The sequence below is a fragment of the Trachypithecus francoisi genome, unplaced genomic scaffold (genome assembly GCF_009764315.1).
Source record: "Trachypithecus francoisi isolate TF-2019V2 unplaced genomic scaffold, Tfra_2.0 Lachesis_group13, whole genome shotgun sequence".
NCBI classification, from domain to species: Eukaryota; Metazoa; Chordata; class Mammalia; order Primates; family Cercopithecidae; genus Trachypithecus; species Trachypithecus francoisi.
Window position 1 is genome coordinate 116,510,345 of NW_022681458.1, and position 19,471 is coordinate 116,529,815.

Below are 19,471 nucleotides of genomic sequence, written 5' to 3' on the forward strand. Positions count from 1 at the left end.
CACCGCTGCTCATTTCCATACTGTTGCAGGCCATCTACAATACGGAGCATGCCTTGGCGTTTTGATTTTGTGACTCCTCTTGAACGGCTCTGAGATGGCTCAACGCGAGTTAGACATTTGCAGAAATGATCAAGCAGAGCTGCAGTCATCTTGCAGATCAAGTGAAGTTTTTTCTGAAAGCCTGTTACAGGCTTAAATTTCTGATCCCTTTCCATCCACTGATCTTGTATGATTGGTTTCTTTTTGCACCCATTTGGGTCTGTGAAGCGTCTCCCCACCGTGGTAGAACTTTAGCTCTGATTTCATGCATGAGACGGTATCCTCACTCTTCATCTGTGAGGAGAAAGCGCTGCAGGTCCTGCGTGGTTTCCGTCCTCTCCCTGCACGCGGATGGATTGGGAGGTGTTTGTGGTGTATGAACTTGCTACCCCCAGAGACTCCTTGTTCACTCCCCTGGACCGTACTCCTCCCTACTCCCCTGGACCCCACACCTCTCTCCTGGTTAACTCCCTGGACCACGCTCCTCCCTCCTAGTTCACTCTCTGAACCACACTCCTCCCTCCTGGTTCACTCCGTGGACCACACTCCTTCCTCCTGGTTCACCCCGTGGACCACACTCCTCCCTCCTGGTTCACTCCCTGGGCCAAACTCCACCCTCCTCCCTCCTGGTTTACTCCCTGTGTCCCCACTCCTCCCTCCTGGTTCACTGCCCTGGGCCCCCACGCCTCCCTCCTGGTTCACTGCTCTGGGCCCCCACGCCTCCCTCCTTGTTCACTCCCCTGGGCCCCCACACCTCCCTCATAGTTCACTCCGCAGGACCCCCACTGCTCCCTACTCCCCTGGGCCGCATTCCTTCCTCCTGGTTCACTCCCCTGGATCCCCACTCCTCCCTCTTGGGGGCGTGGTAGTTTCTGCTGTGCTTGTGCCAGCGGGATAAGGCTGAGTGGCAGCTCCAGGGCTGTGGTTGCTCACGCAGCTGTGGCGTTAGTGCAGAGAACTGCGGGGACGCAGCTGCCCTTGCTGTGATGCTTCGAGTGTCATAGTCGGTGTGGGAAGCTGGGTGGGACGTGGATGTCCCAGGAAGGGACAGGAGCCTCCCCTCAGCCTCTGTCAAACACTTCTCAGCCAGGCATGGTTGCTCATGCCTGTAATCCCAGCGCTTTGGGAGGCCAGGGCAGGCGGATCACCTGAGGTCAGGAGTTGGAGACCAGCTTGAACAATGTGATAATTTTTGACACATTAAGGATTAAGGAAAATGACTCCCACTCGTTTCCCTTGCTTTTTAATTGACGATTGGTGTAGCCCAGTAGTCTGAACTTGTTAAGCAACCATTCTTACTGAAAGACTAATCTTTAAAAGTGTTCCTCTGGACACGTCTTTGGCTGCTGTAATCAAATGCAATGTAATCAGCACTGGTTAATGGCTTTCCTTGCTTGGCTAACAAATGCTCCTCAGAAACTTTGATTTCTTGTTGTTTTCATTTATAATTATGTTTTAAGCCTTCTAATTTTTCTAGCTTTTTTGCGAGTTGGGAATAATTGTGATGGGTGCTTAGTTTGGATTGTTGACGTACACTCTATGCCCAGCTACTATGCCATTGTGTGAACACTGATTTGTCACTTTCTCATGAAGACTGATTTCACCTAGTTTGGTAAATTCTATTAGGGAAGGGGGTGGAATGCAACTGCTGTTAGGAGGCTTTTTTAAGGATCGGGGAAATGTTGCCATGCTTATTACCATTACAGAAGGAACATAAAAATACGTGCTGCCTTCAGTCATGATGAATATGTAAGTCCGCATCTGTGACTGCAGAAAACGGTAGCCCCAAATCTTAAAATCGTGTGGATGCACCAAGCCCACCTGCAGGGCACTGTGGAGCAGCCTGCATTAGCTGAAGTTGGCCCACAAGCCCTGAGAGATGGTGTCTGAGTTATGATAAGGCTCTGACTTGGTATTAAACAGGCCTCCAAGTACTGTGATATTCTAAACAAAGACACGAGACTGTCCAGGGAGCCCAGTGGGCACCTGTAGGCAGTGTAGGTGAGAAAAGGCCCCAAGGAAGGTTCCTGCAGCTCAGCTAGGAGGATTCTGTAAGGCAGTAGACACGTCCATGTTCACATAGGAGTGTTGAGCTATATTCATTCCTTTTAAGCAGCCAGGCTTGTGCGTGTTTTGAGGGGCACTCACATGGCGCCCCTACCACCCTCACTGCTGGTTGTGCCTGTTTGATGTTCCGGATTTCTGTGTTAAGTGTGTCCACTCTCCAAAGGTATCTCTGTCTCTAGAATATTTTAGAGTAGACCATTTATTGTTTAAACGCTTATTTTTAGTGAGGAAGAAATCTTTAAAACAGGCCATACAGACCCTGCTGTAAATGTTTAACAATGGAATGTGTAATGTTTAACACGTAGTGTTTAAAGTAGAAGACAGTTTAATGTAGAAATCCTGTTGGAATGGCAACTTAAATTACCACCATCCATATGCATATGGAAAAGAAAGAGTGAATGTACAGAATTGGAATTTTGTCTATTTTGTGGAGATTCTGTAATGTATCAGGTACAAGCCTCACTTCATGATTTAAATGCATGAAGCTGAAATGACAAAACTTGACAAAAACATGCCTTTGAATAGTGAGCCTTTATCCTCCTTGAAATAGTGATTCATTCACTAAAATGTCCACCAGAAACAACAGCCAAAAGCCTCGAGGAATCTTCTGTGATGTTGATGACATTTGGTAGATGTGTTGCTGAGACTCTGAAATGAGAAGCCCGGGAGGTGCAGGTCTATCAGGCTGTGGGACGTGGGAGAGCTGCTGCTTCAGGGGTTGGAGTCCCCGTGCCAGAGGCTCAGTCCTGCAGAGACTTTTGCACAGTGGGCAACTGCTGCCTCCGGTTGATGGTGAGTCCCCCAGATGAATACCCATGAAAGGTACCATGTCAGCAAAGAGTCAAACTCTGTGAAGCATTTGGAGATTTATTCTGAGCCAGATGAGTTACCATGGCCCTTGATACAGCCCTCAGGAGATCCTAAGAACGTATTCCCGAGGTGGTCAGAGCCCAGCCTGGTTTTACAGTTTTAGGGAGACATGAGACAATCGATCAAATAAATGTAAGATGTACATTGGTTTGGTCTGGAAAGGTGGGACAGCTGGAAGCAGGGGTGTCCAGGTCATAGATAGATTCAAAAATTTCCTGATTGACAGATGGTCGAGAGAGTTGTCAGATAAGGGGTTGTGGAGACCAAGGCTTTGTCATGTGGAGGGAATCCTCCAGGTAGCTTCGGAGAGAATAGATTGTAAATGTTTCCCATCAGACTAAGAGTCTAAGTTCTAATTCTAGAAGGGAGGTGGAGTGATGAGGCAATTCCGACCCCCCACCGATCATGGCCTGGACTAGTTTTTCAGATTAGCTTTGGAATGCCCTTGTCAAAAGCAGGGGCTGTGACAAGGTGGGTGAGCCATCCCCCGCGAGGTGGGGACCAATAGCCACCCCCTCTCCCCCCCTTGGCTATTGGGAGCCACCTCGCAGGGGGGTGAGCCAGCCCCCGCGAGGTGGGGACCGATAGCCATCCCCTCTCCCCCCCTTGGCTATTGGGAGCCACCTCGCAGGGGGGTGAGCCACCCTCCACAAGGTGGGGATCCATAGCCACCCCTTCCCCCCCTTGGTTATTGGGAGCCATGGTGGACTCACGGCCTGTTTTGGATATTGTGAGTAGTATCGTCTTCCCCTCTGGAAATAATGAACTCTTTCACAGACCGGTGTACACCTCCAATGTATTGCTCAGGGAACAATGATATTATTAATGATTAAACATCAAGAATCGATTGTAATAGTTATTAATACTATCAATTAATATTTTACCATTAATATTGATAATTATTTTAAATAGATGATGGATGCCAAAAATTCATTGTTAATAATTGACATTTATTACGATTAATTCTTAATATTGTTTTATTGTCAGCATCACTTAGTGTTGATTTAAGTAACATTAATTGATGATATTATTTTATTAATAGTGTTAATATTAATTATTAATACTAATCAACATTTTTAATTAGTATAGTATTTAGTGTCTTTATTGTCATTATTAATGTCATTGATTAGTATTAATTTTATCATATTTATTAATATTAATAATTAATAGACTTATTCCTGATACCCGGCGAGGAGAAGTTGATATTACTCCCAATATCGCAGAAAGTGTCCACTCCTCTATGCTGTTTTTCCTAATAACCAGGGGGTAGAGGATGACATTAATGAAATTACCGCAGTGTGTGTTCATCCTTTCGGTCTTCTTGTTTCTTCTATCCAGAGTGCGAGAGGATGATATTACTCCCAATATCGCAAGGGGCGTGGACCTCCACTGTGATATTTTCCCTCACATCCAGCCGGGGAGAGGTAGATATTACTAATAGCCAGCCGGGGAGAGGCACATATTATCCCGAATATCACAGGGGTGAACATCCCGGATATTGTTCCTTATATCCTGGGATGGAGAAGATAATACTAGTGGTAATATCGCAGGGGTTTTACACACCCACTGTGCTATTGTTCCGAATAACATGATATGACTCCCAGTATCACGGGGTGGTACATCCTCCTGTGATACTGTTTCTTATATTCAAGGACAGAGAATGATATTTCTCCCAATATCGCAGGGGTTGTACACACCTCCTGTGATATTGTTCGTAATATCCCGAAGAGGACAGCGTAATATTACTCTCAATATCTCAGCGGGTGTACACCTCGTTTGTAATATTTTTCATGATATCCAAGATAGGAGAGGATGATAAGACTCCCAATATGGCAAGAAGTGTACAGCCGCCTGTGATATAGTTCCTAATATCGAGCGGGAAAGAGGCTGAGTTTTCTTTCGATATCGCAGTGGGTGCACACCGCCCCCAGCACTGGGGTATCGTTCCTAATATCCAGGCGGGAAGAAGATGACATGGCTGACAATATCGAAAGGGTTGGACAAGTCTTCTGCGATATGGTTCCTGATATCCAGGGGGTGAATGGATGATATTACTCCCAATAAAGTAGGAACCATACAGCCACCGTGGGATTTTGTCCTTAATAACCACAGGCGAGAGATGATATTACTGCCAACATTGCAAGGGGTGTACACCCCTCCTCTGATACTGTTTCTCATATCCAGGAAAGGAGAAGATGGTATTACTACCAATATTGAAGAGATATACAACCCCCATGGGATATTGTTCTAAAGATACAGGTTGAAAGAGGATGAGACTCCATCCAATATAACAAGGGGTGTACACCCCGCCTGTGATATGAATCGTAAAACCTACAAGAAGAATGACATTGCTTCCAAAAACACACGGGATGTACACCCAACCTGTGACATCGTTCCTGTCATCTAAAGGAAGAGATGATGATACTACTTCCACTACTGGAGAAGGTACACACCCCCCTGTGATATTGTTCCTCATAACTTGTGGGGGAGAGCGTGATATTACTTCCAGTATGACAGTGGCTTGACACCCAGTCTGTGATACTGGTTCTGCACACCAACGCTGTGCCCCTCGTTTCCCATGCGTTCTCTGCACACTTTTGGAACCTCGGGGGAGGCTTTGTCTTTGGTTACAGATGAAGAGACGAAGGGTCTGAGAGGTTAAGCAAGTTTGTTACTGAAAAGCGGTTCCGATCCAGACCCCAAGAGAGGTTTCTTGGATCTCACAGAAGACAGAATTTGGGGTGAGTCCATCAAGTGAAAGCAAGTTTATTAGGAAAGACAAAGAATAAAAGAATGGCTACTCTGGCCGGGCGCAGTGGCTCACTCCTGTAATCCTATAACTTTGGGATGGCGAGGCAGGTGGATCACCTGAGGTGAGAAGTTCGAGACCAGCCTGGTCCAACATGGCAAAACCCTGTCGCCACTAAAGTACAAAAAATTAACTGGGCGTGGTGGCAGGTGCCTGTAATCCCAGCTACTAGGAAGGCTGAGGCAGGAGAATCGCTTGAACCCAGGAGGTAGAGGTTGTAGTGAGCCAAGATCATGCCACTGCATTCCAGTTCGGCCAACAGAGTGAGACTCCATCTCAAAAAAAAAAAAAAAAAAAAAAAAGAAAAAAGAAAGAAGAATCGCTGCTCCATAGGCAGAGTGGCCCCAAAGGCTGCTGGTTGCCCATTTTCATGGTTATTTCTTGATCATACGCTAAACAAGGGTTGGACTATTATGAGTGTTCCAGGAAAGGGGTGGGCAATTCCCAGAACTGAGAGTTTCTGCCCTCCCTTCTGAGACCATGTAGGGAACCTCCAGATGTTGCCATGGCATCTGTAAACTGTCGTGGCGCTGGTGGGAGTGTCTTGTGGCAGCTAAAGCATTAGAATTAGCACATAATGAGCCGTGAGGACAATCACAGGTCACTCTCGTGGCCATCTTGGGTTTGGTGGGCTTTGGCCGACTTTACTGCAACCTGCTTTATCAGCAAGGTCTTTATGAGCTGTATCTTGTGCCGACCTCCTATCTCATCCTGTGACTAAGAATGCCTAGCCTCCTGGGAAGGCGGCCCAGCAAGTCTCATCCTCCCTTTACCCAACCTCCATTCAAGATGGAGTCGCTCTGGCTCACGTGCCTCTGACAAGTTGGCCTGGGTTGAGTGTTCCCTCGTGTGTGGTTGTTGGAGCTGTTCCTAGGAGTAAGAGGTATGTTCAGTAGGGAACAGGCCTCTGTTAGCCCTGGGGCTGGCACTCTGTCCCAGTATGTCGGCCTCATTTTAGTGGTGACAAAACTGGGGCTCGGAGACATCAACTCCCTCACCATGAACCCCCAGACTGTGCGTGGTGGGCTGGGGTTTGAATGTGGGGCTTAGAGACCCATCATCTCCTCTGGTCCCTCAGTCTCTGCTGCCCAAGAGGAACAGGATCCCAGGATCCAGTCCCCTCGTGGCACCAGCCAGGGTGGGTGGAGATGGGGAGGCACAGTTCCGAAGCCCCCCGGACTCTGAGGCAGGTCGGGGACCGAGAGCAACCCGGACCTACAGGCCCCACCCCGAGAAGAGTGGCTGCAGGCCCGGCCTGGCGGGCAGGAAGTCTGTGTCCTCAGTAAACGTGACGACGCTTCCGGCTGCTCCAGCCAGGCCATGCTGTCTTCACGTTTCCAATCATGCGGCCTCCTCTCCAATTCTCAAGCCCAACACACAGAGACAGTGATCTGGGGTCCACGTGAGGTTTGTCAGCAGCTCTGACCCGCTGCTTCCCGCCAGCCCCGCGGCCGGTTCTGGAAAGCTCTCTGCTGCCCCCTGGTGGGGAGGCTCAGGGCAGGGCTCTGGCTGCAAGCCTGGGGTCCCAGAACCTCCTGGCTCTGTCACCTCTGCTGAGTGGAAAACCAACCCAGGCCTGAACCAGTTACACCTGTGGCGCTCCCAGAACCTCCTGGCTCTGTCACCTCTGCTGGGTGGAAAACCAACCCAGCATTGAACCAGCAGATGGGTGCTTGATTACTTATTATCAGAGCTCCGCCCACTGGCAAGTCTTCTCCCTGGGCCTCAGCTTCCCCTTCCATTAAACGAGGGGCTTGGGGGATACCAAGGAGGGGTAACTGCTTAGTGAGGATGGCAGGTTTCTTCTGGGGAGATGAACACGTTTTGAAACTACTTGGCGTGAGTGGTTGCACAGGACTGTGAATGCACAAATGCCACCCCATTATTCGCTTTGAAATAGTTAATTGCATGCGATGTGAAAGTCACCTCATTTAAAGTGTTTAAAAGAGGGGCCTGGGAGAGTGCAGTGTATGTGAGAATCACGTGGGATCTCCACAGTCTCTGAACCTCGATTTCCTTGCATAAACTGGCAAAGAGACCATGTGAGCTGTGTTCCCTGGGGCCAAGAGATTCCAAGAAGGAAAACCCGGGATTCCAGGGACTGGGATGAGAGCCGGGGGCCAGAAGGGGAGGGGTATGTGGGGACGGCTGGGGGGCAGCCCAGATAAGGCTTTCAATACTGGGTAGCAGCGTCTACACAGGCGGAGATCCGTGCATCTCACTTCCCGCAGGGCTGACCAGTGGCCAGAGTTGGGACTGGCCAGGCTCGGCCCAACCAATTCTGGGAGCAGAGGACACAGAGTGAGGGATCCCCGGGGCCACCTTCACTGGCCTGCGGCTCTCCTGATACCACAAGAGAGGTCCAGGAGCTGACCTTGGGTCCTAATGGGGGACACCTTCCTGGCTGCAGGCTGGCAGGGTGGTGTGGTGGTCAGTGTACTGGGCTCTGCGTCTCCGCCCCTAAGTGCTGCGTGACGGTGGGCGAGACACCTAACCTTTCTGTGCCTCTATTTCTTCAATGGCGGACAGGGACACTAGCAGCCCCTACATGCAGGCACAGTGGCCTGAAGATTAAAGGCAAGGGCGGCAGGAGACCTACAGCAAAAGCTCTGAGCAGGGAGCTGCCCAGGCAGTTCCACCACTGTCTCCCCTCTGGCCGCCGAGGAAACCGAGACTCATGGTGACCTGGCCCAGGTCTGTTGGACTCAGGGTCCTTCTCATCCCCAGATCAGAGGGCTGCCACCAGGGAAGGAGCTGGCACCTAGACCCCGCCCAGGAAGCACACAGGGAAGGATGCCATGGGGACTTCGGTATGTTATTGCAAAATATATTTATTGCTATTTGAACCCTGCTTTCATGCCTCCATTTCCCAGAAAATGAGCCACGGGAGACACCAGTAGAGGCAGGAGACCATCCTCCTTGCAAAAACCACTCCCTCGGACGTTGTCTCAGCGAGGGTCGCTGGGGCCAACCAGAGGGCCCACCCGCAGAGTGGCAGAGGAGGCAAGTTGACCCTGCAGACATTGAGCACTGTGGCAAAGGTCCTGGCCTTCCGGTAGAAGAAGAGCGATTTCTCGCTGTCCAGGAGGAAGTTGTGGGAGATGGTGGCGGGCCGCGTGTAGATCTTCAGCTGTGCCTTCTTGTTGCCCAGGTCCACGACGGCTGCCAGTGCCAGCTGGTAGTACCTGGCTGCATCAAACCGGTCCTGAAGGGGACAGGCCATGCTCAGCAAAAGGGGGACTCGGAGCCCGTCTTCCCAGAGGCCGTTCCTGTCTCCAGGTCATTCCACATGTCCAGCCAATGCTGGCTCACCCCATGAGCCCCGAAGCCTGTGACACTGCTGTGGTCTCAGCTGCAGGAGGTGGGGACAATCCTGACACCCCTGGAACCTTCCTGACTCTCCCTACGCCCCACTCACCCGAAGCCTCCTGTCCCAGTCCCACCGTTTCTGCAGGCAGTGGCTGCTTTCCCCATGGGCTGTGATCATGGCAGATCCTTCCTGCTCTGAGAGTTCCATGCAGGACCCGTGGCTCCAAGCCACAGCAGGGGCACAGTGTTGAGTGACCCAGGCTCCCCTCTGGCCCCCGTCCATGCTGACCATTTCCAGGCCCTCCACGGGCCAGGCCAGGTACAAAACCATCTCACAGGTATCCTCTGTCAATGTTCCCTGAAATATTGACGGAGTGTGAGTCCCCAGACATCCACTCCCATTTTCAATGCATTTTTGGCTCAAACTCACCATTCCTGGGTTGGGATGCTGCCTCCCAGACCTCCTCCTTGACCCTCCCACCCCCCACCTGGCTTCTCCCCAGGCGCCTCCTCCACAGGAGGGTGACCCAAGGGACTTCTCTAAGACCCGTGCCTGGCCTGTCCCTCTTTACCATCTCAAGATGGCTCCCAGGGCCAAGGACAAAGTCCAAGATGCAGCAGTCCATTCCCTCACTGCCCCGCCCCACACACGGCAGGGGCGAGAAGGCCCCAGTCACCGCCACTGCTCATCCAATGCCCCCCGGCCCAGCCGAACATTGGACTCTGTGCTGGGTGCATGGCTGAGCCTAACGTCCTTGCTCCCAGTCTGAGGGACCTGGGACTGAACACTGACCACAAAGGTGGCCCGGGCTGTGGCAGATGAAAGCCCAGGAGACAGTGAAGGGCCCAGGAGGCCCCGGACTCAGCCGGTGGGGGGAGGCAAAGGCTTCCTGAAAGGGTGGGGGCTTCCCAACTAAACAGGAAGCAGCCAGCCAATGCATATGTGTCTGCGTGTTCCTGTGTGTGTGAATGTGCGTGTTTGTGTGCCTGTGTGTGTGCAGCAGCTAGTGAGTGGCAGGCTGAGCCGGGACACACCTAATCCACCCTATTCCAGGGCTCACTCTCACGTGTAGACTAAAGGGGACCCCATTTTAGAGGCAATTGGAAAAGACGCCCATTTACCTCTGCTTCTTCACCAGCCTTCCAGGCCCCATCCAGCCGGCTTTTTCTCCCACTGCTCTGGACCTGGGTTCTGGGTCCAGAGCCTCCTATACAAGGAGGAGGGTGTAGCCTTGGAAGACAGCCGCCCTTGGGGAATTCCGAGGGGGCCTCCCTGTGGGAATTGGCCTGCACTGACAGCATAGTCACGATGAGACCCAGAGGGCTGTGCCTGGCAAGGAGGGCTGTGCCCCTCGACCCAACCATGGTCTTTGGCCTCTCAGGTACTACTTGGCCCTTCCTTCCTCCTGGGCAGGCGGAGTGGGCGGCAGGCTGGACCAAGAGAGATGCCCACTTTTGGGAGGCCCGTCGCCTGGGTCCCAGGCGAGCCCCTGAGCGGTGAGCAGCGTCCCTCTGGGCCTGACACCTCCCTGTCTGGCTGGGACTTGGGAGGCCACAGGGATCGCTTCTGACCACCAGGTGTCGCCAGCACTGGGCGGAGGCCTCCCGGGCAGCCCCAGGCCTGCAGTGGGGGATGCAGGGCAGGGTCTTAGGGCTGCCCCAGCTCATGTTGTTCTCAGGCCCCAAGATCTTGGACCCTGGACTGGAGCGCCCTAGCCCCTCAGCCCATAAGGAGTACTGACGCGGTGCCGGTGCGATGCGGAGGAGGGGCGGGTGCCTGCTGGGCAGAGGGTGGAGACACCCCAGGTCTGAGTCTGCCAGTCCCAGCTCTCCACCCCTGCAGGACTGGGGGCAGAGGGAGCACAGCACCTCCCCTCGAGACAGACCTGACCCAGCAAGGTCTCAGCCTGGCTGGCTGGGGCCCCGCCCCACGAATCCTGCCCTGATCTGGGGTTCCCCTGTCTGTGAACCCAATGATAAGACACTGGTCCCACCCCAGCCTTCCTGGGTGATGTGAAGATTCAAGGTGTCTCGGGACTCCAGGAAGGAGTTGCTCAGTGCAGGCACCCTGGGCAGGCTTCCTAGAGGAGGCACTGGGATTTGGGTTGGATCTTGCAACGTGGATTCAATGTGAGGATGATGCCATCCTCCAAAATGTCCTTCTCCCGACCCCGTTTTCTTTGTTAAATGCAACTTGACACTTGACTGTCAAGACTCAGTTTGGTGTCACCTCCTCCAGGAGGGTCCCCCTGACTACAATCCCCCTTCTTTACCCAGAGGCCACCATTGCCCGCTCATGTGTCAGCCTCCCTGGTTGAGACTGAGTTCTTGAGGGTGGGGCCTGGCCAGCTTGGGAGCTGGGTTGTATCTGCGAACCTTGCCGGCTCCTCTAGCTGGGTGCAGAGCTCCAGGGAAGCCACTGGGCCATTCCTAAGGAAGGCTGGAACCCAGACCCCTGGGGTCTGTGGAGATCCCACTCCAAGGGGGCCAGGAACACCCAGAGCCTTGCCCCTCTCCACCCACCTTCAGCTCGTAGACGATGATGTCACCGAGCACCAGGTACACCTTCACGTAGTAGAGGGTCTCCTCGTCGAACTCCAGCGGCGAGTTGCAGAGCTACAGGGCCTTGAGGTAGAAGTGCTCCGCCAGCTTGCCATGGCCCAGCCGGTGGTGCAGGGCGGCCAGCCGGTAGTAGGCCACGAGCTCGTTCAGCCGGTCCCCTGGGGTGTAGGCCAAAGGGGCAGGTGTGAGGACGTGGCTCCCTGGGGCAGTCAGGCACAGGCACCTCAGGAGCAGGTATGCAGAGCCCGGGCAGCACCTGGCTTGCCTCCAGGCGCCTGTGGTCACCTGGGAAGATCTGGCCAGTTCCTTCTGGGTTCCCAGACTCACTTTCCCATCTGCAAAGCAGAACTAATAAGGCCTGCCCCTGTCTACTGTGAGGCTTTGGCAAAGTCGCGCTTGGACGGCCCAGCTCTGTGCCTACACATAGCCACCTGCCTTTGCCCACTGGTTTTAACCAGGGGAGCCCAAAAGCCATGCAGTCCAGGTGCTCCCGGGCACCCCGGCTCCATGCAACCCACAGACGTGACATCCGACTCCTCCTGGGTGTGTCACGATCAGAGCCCCTTACCTTGGGGAGTCACTGCGTGCCTGAGCTCCAGGTCCCCCCACAGTTGCGCAAACCCAGCTAGGCTGTCTCTGATGTCCTCCCCTTTGCAGGGCGAGTGCCGTGGAGCCTGCATTCGATGCATTCCCACACAGCTGCACACCTACTCTGTACTGGGCCCCAAGGCACAAGGCGCTGGGGCATGCGGCCCGCCCAGGGTTCCCTGTCTCTGGAGGAGGACAGACGACCTGGCACAGCACCAGGGGATGCCGGGCCTTAAGGGGCAGGCTGCTGGAAGGGGAACTGGGATTTCATCAGCCAGAGAGTTGTGTGGTTGATGAAGGTGGAAAGGGCACAAGACAAAGGGAATGTGCCACTCGGCCTGGCACATACAGGGACCGAGATGCCTGGCATGTCTGGAAGGCAGAGGGCACACTGGGCGGCCCTTGTGATCAGCAGCGGGAAGAGACAGAGGAAGCAGAGCTCAGCCAGGCGGGGAGCTCTGCGCTATGTGAGAGACCTCGGGCTGTGCCCCACGGCCACACAGGGAAGCCAGCTGGGCAGATCTGCCTGCCTGGACAGGAGACCGGGAAAATCCAGCAGCTGTTTCAGCTCCTGCCCTGCAGACATGGAGGCTCGGCTCTGGCAAAGTGTGGGTCCTGGCAGGGTGGGCGCTCAGGGGACTTACCCAGAGTGATGCTGAGTGCTAGGGCCATGTGGGCAAATTCCAAACCCTCCTGGGGCTCCTCCAGCATGGCCAGCAGTGCCACCGGCTTGTTGCACAGCTGCGGCTCACCTTGCAGTTGCCCGTAGTCACTGCCGGGGGCAGGGCCCGGTCCTACCACACAGGCAGGTGGGGTCAGGCTTCCCGCAGCACCCACCTTGCCCAGCGCCGTCCTCAGAGCTCAAACATGTGCTTGGAGCTTCCCACGCCCCAGTGACCCGTGCACCTCCACAGAGCTCTGTGCTCTGGGATAACGCACGGTTCAGACACCCAAGTTGGGGGCTGAAGAGTCATCTGAGGCCCATCCAGCTACACCTGGCAGCCTCAGACCAGCCTCTCCCACCAGGACACCGGGGGTCTGACTCGGGGGAGCCAGCACTCCTCTCTGCTCTAAAAACACCACATTTGTCTGTGTCCAGAGCTGAGCCACACCGTGAACTCAGAGGAAGGGAGAAGCCGTCCCCTTTTCGGCGTGCATGCAGATCTGGGCCCTGGCCCTGGGCCTCCCACTGACATGCTGTGTATCCTTTGACATGTCCCTGTGCGTCTCTGGGCCTCAGTGTCCTCATCTGGAAGATGGGGACAGGACTTCCCGCTCATGGTTGCTTGAGATCATCAGGTGCAAAGGGTAAAGCCACTGTCATGTCCAGACCTGAGCGTTTGTCCCAGGCAGGGGCACATTCAATGTCATTCCCGGTGAGATCACTAGGCAAGAGTAGGGCCATAGTCATGTCCAGGCCTCAAGCGTTTGTCCCGGGCAGGGGCACTGTCAATATCATTCCCGGTGAGACCACTGGGAAACTAAGTATGTGCATGGGTGGCTCTGCCCTCCAGGTGCCCCCCCTGAGGCCCACCCACATCAGCCCACAGGCCAGCTCACCTGGTAGAAGGACACGGCTTTCTCCAGCTCCCAGGCCCCATTGAAGATGTCTCCAGCTGCCTCAAACAGCTCCATCCCAGGTTGGAGTCTCCTGTGTACAGGACCACATTCTGTGCCACCTGAAAGGAGGCAGAGGTTCCCTCAAGACCCACACCTGGTGAGGTGGCCACACCCACCTTCACCAGCCTCCTTCCTCTCACACACTGCAGGTACACCTGAGCATTTTTCAGATCTGTGCATTAGGGCTGCCCCACCACTGGCATGAGGACAATGAACTGATGCACCTGTGCCAGGAGGTGACTGAGCAGCTGCAGCCCAGGAGCCCGACACCTGTGAATCCTACACCACCAGCGCTAGCCCTAGCCACTCCCCCTGCACTCAGTCTCTGTGGCCCCCAGATTGCTGGGAGCCCATCCCCTTGTTCCGTTCTGCGTTGCCACATCCCTGCTGCAGCTCAGGGCCACACATCAACAGTGTTTGTGGGTGGGCCTGGTCCCCTCTTGGCCATGAGCTCTTGATCCTTCTCCTCAGCTCAAGGAGGTATACAGCAAGTGATCAATAATGAAAGCTTCACCAGGCTCGTGGGCTTCACAATTTGTTTCAGATCACACTGTGTTTGGGAAAGCCTCTGAAAACAGCCGCTATGATAGATTCATTTTGTAAGGATGTGCCACGTGTCGCTTGGAGCAAGTTCTTCTGTGTGTTAACTGAGTGGTCCCATTACTTGAGCATGTGCTGTATACCAGCAGGTGCTAGGCACTGTGAGGGGCCACACCTCTGCCCTCAGGAAGAAGATGCTGGCCACTGTGGGAGGATGTGAGGGAACCAGTTGGAGGGAGGTAGAAGGCACAACAGGTGCTCAGCAGTGGCTTAGGAATGAGTAGATGGATGGATGGACGGATGGGTGGATGGGTGGGTGCATGGTTGGAATGATGTGTGTATGTCTGTCTGTATGTATGGATGAGTAGATAATGTATGGATGGGTGGAGGGTAGATGATGTGTGTACATATGGATGGATAGATGGTGGATAGATGGCCGGATAAACAAATGGACAGACAGATGAATGGAGGGATGGATTAATAGATTGGTGGGTGGATGGATGAATGATGCATGGATAGACGAATAGGTGAGTGGATGGATGGAAGGATGAACAGGTGAATGGATAAACGATGGAAGAATGGTTGGATGAATGGGTGGACAGACGAACAGGTGGATGGATGGTGGCTGAATGGATGGATGATAAAACAATGGATGAGTGATGAATGGACGGATGATGGATGGATGAATGGAAAGATGAACAGGTGAATGGATGGATTGATGGATAGACAGGTGAATGGATGGATGAATGGATAGATGGATGAATGATGGATGAACAGGAGGTGAGTGGATGAATGGATAAATGGATGGAAGGATGAGCAGGTGAATGCATGGATGGAGGATGGATGGGTGATGGACGGATGGATGAATGGATAAATGGATGGATGGATGGAAGGATGAAGGGATGAATGGATGGATGATGGATGGAAGGATGAACAGGAGGTGAGTGGATGGATGATGGAAGGATGGATGGATGATAGATGGATATATGGATGAATGGATAAATAGATGAATGGATGAATGTGGATGGATGGAAGGATGAACAGGTGAATGGATAGACGATGGAAGAATGGTTGGATGAATGGATGGACAGACGAACAGGTGGATGGATGGTGGCTGGATGGATGATAAAAGAATGGATGAATGACGAATGGACGGATGGATGGATGGATGATGAATGGAAAGATGAACAGGTGAATGGATGGATGGATGATGGATGAATGGAAGGATGAGCAGGCAAGTGGACGAAGGATGGATGGAAGAATGAACAGTTGAACGGATGGATGATGGAAGGAAGGATGAACAGGTGAATGGATGATAAAAGGATGCATGATGAATGGATGGATGGATGGGCAGGTGAATGGATGGATCATGAATGGATGGAAGATGGTTGGATGGATAGAAGGATGAACAGCTGAATGGATGGACAATCAGGTGAATGGATGGATGAAGAGATGAACAGATGAAGGATGGGTGGATGATGGATGGATAGAAGGATAAAGAGTTGGATAGATGGAAGGATGGATGATAAAAGGATGGATGGATGGATGGATGGAAGGACCCACAGGTGTATGGGAAGATGATGGAAGAATGGATGGATGGATGAATGGATAATGGATGGAAAGATGAACAGGTAAATAGATGTTGGAAGGATGAATGGATGGATGGATGGACAGAGAGTGAACAGCACAGAGCCCCTCCTACCTCCCTTGCCACTCAGCTAGATGTACAGGTCCACCAGCTCGCTCTGTCTCGCTCTGTCGCAGGATGTAGTAGATCTTCCCTGCTTGCAGCCAGGCATGCGCCTCCTCTTTCTTCTGGAGGTGAATGAGAATCCCCAGACTTTGTTTGGTGTAGTCCAGAGTGGATCTGTAGGCCCTGGAATCAGACACAGGTGTCAGAACAAGGGCTCTCATCCTCCTGGAACCAGTCTGCCTCCTCCCGTGGGTCTGGTGACAGATGAATCTGGAATGTGGGGACTGGGAACGGCCCTCTTGTGTGTGCAGTGTTCTGCCCTTCCCAGGCTGCTGGGAGGGCCAGGGTGAACACACACGGCATGGAAAAGATGAAGGACATCCTTCTGAGGGAATCGAGCATCATGCTGCCCTGTGGCAGGAGGAGTGTGCTAGCCCATCTCCCCTGCCTCCCAGACATGGCCTGTGTCTTTTCCAGATGCACCAGGAGCCGTTAGTGTCCAGAGGCTATCTAGGTCGATGGTTCTCAAGGTGTGCAGGCATCACAGTCACTCGGAGGCCTGTCTGTATAGCTTGCTGGCCCTGCCCCCAGAGCTTCCGGCTCCACAGACCTGGGGCAGGACCTAGAACTCCCACTTGCCACCATCTCCTAGGTGACATAGATGCTGCTCTGCTGGTCCAGGGACTACACTTTGAGAAACATGGCTCCAGCACACTGGCCCATTTTCCTTCTGTGAACCTGAGGCCAAGACTGGAGCCAGTCTCCCGGGTCCCCATGGAATCTGGCTCCTTCCCTACTCTCTCGGTAAGTCTGACACTCGAGGGGGTATGACTGCAGCAATGTCACCGGGAGCTGTGTGTGGGGTGGCCAGGGCCATGGTTACCCCACCAGGTCAAAATGCTCAGGGGAAGCCGAGTGGGCCACCTATGGGATGTGAGACCTTGAAACCCTGCGCCCTAGGGAAGCAGGTGACACAGCTGGCTCTGTCTTCTGTAGGAGAGAAGCCACAGGTGGCTGCTGTGGTCACACTTAAGGGGACAGATGAAGGCCAGGAGTGAAGACTCGGGGCAGGCAGAGGTCAGATGACAAAAGCCACCATAGTAGGAAGAACAGCCCAGAGTGCACGTACTGCCTCTGCTGGGGTTGAGATGACCTTTGACCCAACAAGAGAGGCTCAAACTGGGACTCATGAGCCAGCAGCAGCCCTGGGACGACCCCAGACCCACCAGCTCAAAGCATCTGATGCCAAGGAACCAAATGATCCAAAGGAAAGCGGCTGATGGGGCCCTGGGCCAGCTTCCCTGTGCCCTCTTCCCTGCCCCTCCTAACTCCCTGCCCCCCTCCACACCCCCACCACTGCAAAGCCAGCCCTCACCGCTCGGTGCCCAGGGACAGGTAGAGCTGACTGATGGTCTCCAGGAACTGCCCCCCCAGCACTTTGTCGGTCACCTTGCGGGCCAGGGAGAGCTGGAGCTCGTGGTAGAGGACACACTGGGCCTCGCTGGGCATGACGACGCTGTAGAAGTAGCACAGCTGCTGGACGGTCCACAGCTGGCCTGGGCAGAAGACAAAATGGAAGACGTCAGCCTCCCAGCATCGAAGCGAGGCTGGCTGAGCTCAGAGGCCCCTGGGCTGTGCTTGTCTCTTTCACACCTCTGTGAACGTGGGCCCCATAGGCGGGGAGCCTGAGCGCAGACAGGCCATGCACCTGTGCCAGGGCAGACGCCGAGCACACTGTGACATGGGCACAGCTTGGTGCAGATGCTCATGGTCGACGCCGGCCTTCTTTACAACTTCCAGGGCCAAGGTCCTGGCCAGGCTCGGCCCCTGTACCAGGCCATCTATTTCTGCTTCACAAAGCCCCTCTGCCCAGGACCAAGGCCACCTTCAGCCTGAGTTGATGAGGCCAGGGGCACAAGTAGCCCCTCTCGCAGATGGAACTCTGAGAGAGCAAAGCCAAGTGTCATGTCTGCCACACTCGGCATCATGTTGGGGGAATGGGGTTCAAGGCCAGGCCCTGGCGTTCCCACACATGCTTCTCTCATGCAACCAGGCTCCAAACGCACAGGCTCCCTGGCCTCTCCCAAAGCCAGAAGTGGTCTCAGCTTCCTCTACTGAGTCTGGCAAGAGAGAAAAGAGAAGCAATGAACACCCCCAGCCAGCACCTCTGGTCTTTTGTCAGGTTGAGCTGGGTGTCGGTGTTGCAGGGTGAGAGCATTGCAGGGGGCAGGGGTTGAAAGTCATATCATCCTCTTCCCTCCTGGATCATGAAAACAACATCACGGGGGGGTGTACACTTTCTGCGATATTGGGAGTAACATCGTCTTCTGTGCCTTGGAATATTAAGGACAATATCACGGGGGGAGCGGGTACAGCTTCTGCAATATTGGAATAATATTATCCCCTCTCCCCCTGCATACTAGGAAAGATATCACAGAGTGGGTGTTCACCTCCTGTGATATGGGGATTCATACCATCTTCTCCCCTTCCGGATATCAGGAAGAGTATCACACGGGGATGTACAGTGTCTGCAATACTGGGAGTAATATCAACCTCTCAGCCTTGGAATATAAAGAAGAATATCACAGGGGAGATGTTCACCCCCTGCCATATTGGGAGTAATATCAGTCTCTCCTCTACATGGATATTAGGAACAATATCCCAGGCTAGGTGTACGCCTCCTGCTCTACGGGGAGTCATATCATCCTCTCTCTTCCAGGATATTAATAACAATATCACAGGGCCGGTGAACACAGCCTGCGATACTGGAATTGTTATCCTCTCCCCCTCCGGATACTAGGAACCACATCACAGAAGAGCTGTGTCCACCCTGCGATATTGAGAGTAATAGCATAGGCTTATTCCGTGAATATGAGGAGCAATATCATCGGGTGGCTGTCCGTTCATTGCTATGTTGGGAGTCATGTCATCCTCTATCCCCCTGGATATTAGGATCAGTGTCACAGGGTGAGTGTACACCTACTGCAATATTAAAACTAAAATCATGCTCTCTGTCCCTGGATATGAGGAACGACATCACAGGTAGGTGTACACCCTCTGCGGTATTAGGAGTAATAATATGATAATTAGTAAACATCAATGATCGATTTTAATAATTATCAGCCTGGTCTAGAACTCTTGACCTCAGGTGATCTGCCCGCCTCAGCCTCCCAAAGTGCTGGAATTACAGGCATGAGCCACCACACCCAGCCAATACTTCTTGACATCTCTTTTTAGACCTCAAATTTAGCATGACCAAAACACACATTCGATAATCCCTGCTATAACCCACTCCTCCCATAGTCTTCCCCATCCCAATAACAGCATCTCTCGTCTTCGAGTTACTCAGGCCAAAATCCTTGACATCATCCTTA

General features: G+C 53.3%; 1 protein-coding gene and 1 long non-coding RNA gene across 3 annotated transcripts in view; one reads left to right on the top strand and one right to left on the bottom strand.

Moving 5' to 3' along the window:
- The window catches only part of LOC117095269, a 247,749-nt gene that overhangs the window by 34,056 nt on the left and 194,222 nt on the right, over nucleotides 1-19,471 (top strand). The window lies entirely within an intron of this gene.
- Nucleotides 806-19,471, bottom strand: part of LOC117094231 (SH3 domain and tetratricopeptide repeat-containing protein 1-like) — a 30,512-nt gene continuing 11,846 nt past the window's right edge. Inside the window, 12 exon segments of the mRNA XM_033229420.1 lie at nucleotides 806-1,056; nucleotides 5,532-5,626; nucleotides 7,212-7,338; nucleotides 8,008-8,128; nucleotides 8,715-8,990; nucleotides 11,618-11,814; nucleotides 12,889-12,990; nucleotides 12,993-13,038; nucleotides 13,805-13,878; nucleotides 13,881-13,923; nucleotides 16,133-16,280; nucleotides 17,473-17,653. Of these exon segments, the coding sequence (XP_033085311.1) occupies nucleotides 806-1,056; nucleotides 5,532-5,626; nucleotides 7,212-7,338; nucleotides 8,008-8,128; nucleotides 8,715-8,990; nucleotides 11,618-11,814; nucleotides 12,889-12,990; nucleotides 12,993-13,038; nucleotides 13,805-13,878; nucleotides 13,881-13,923; nucleotides 16,133-16,280; nucleotides 17,473-17,653 (1,661 nt within the window).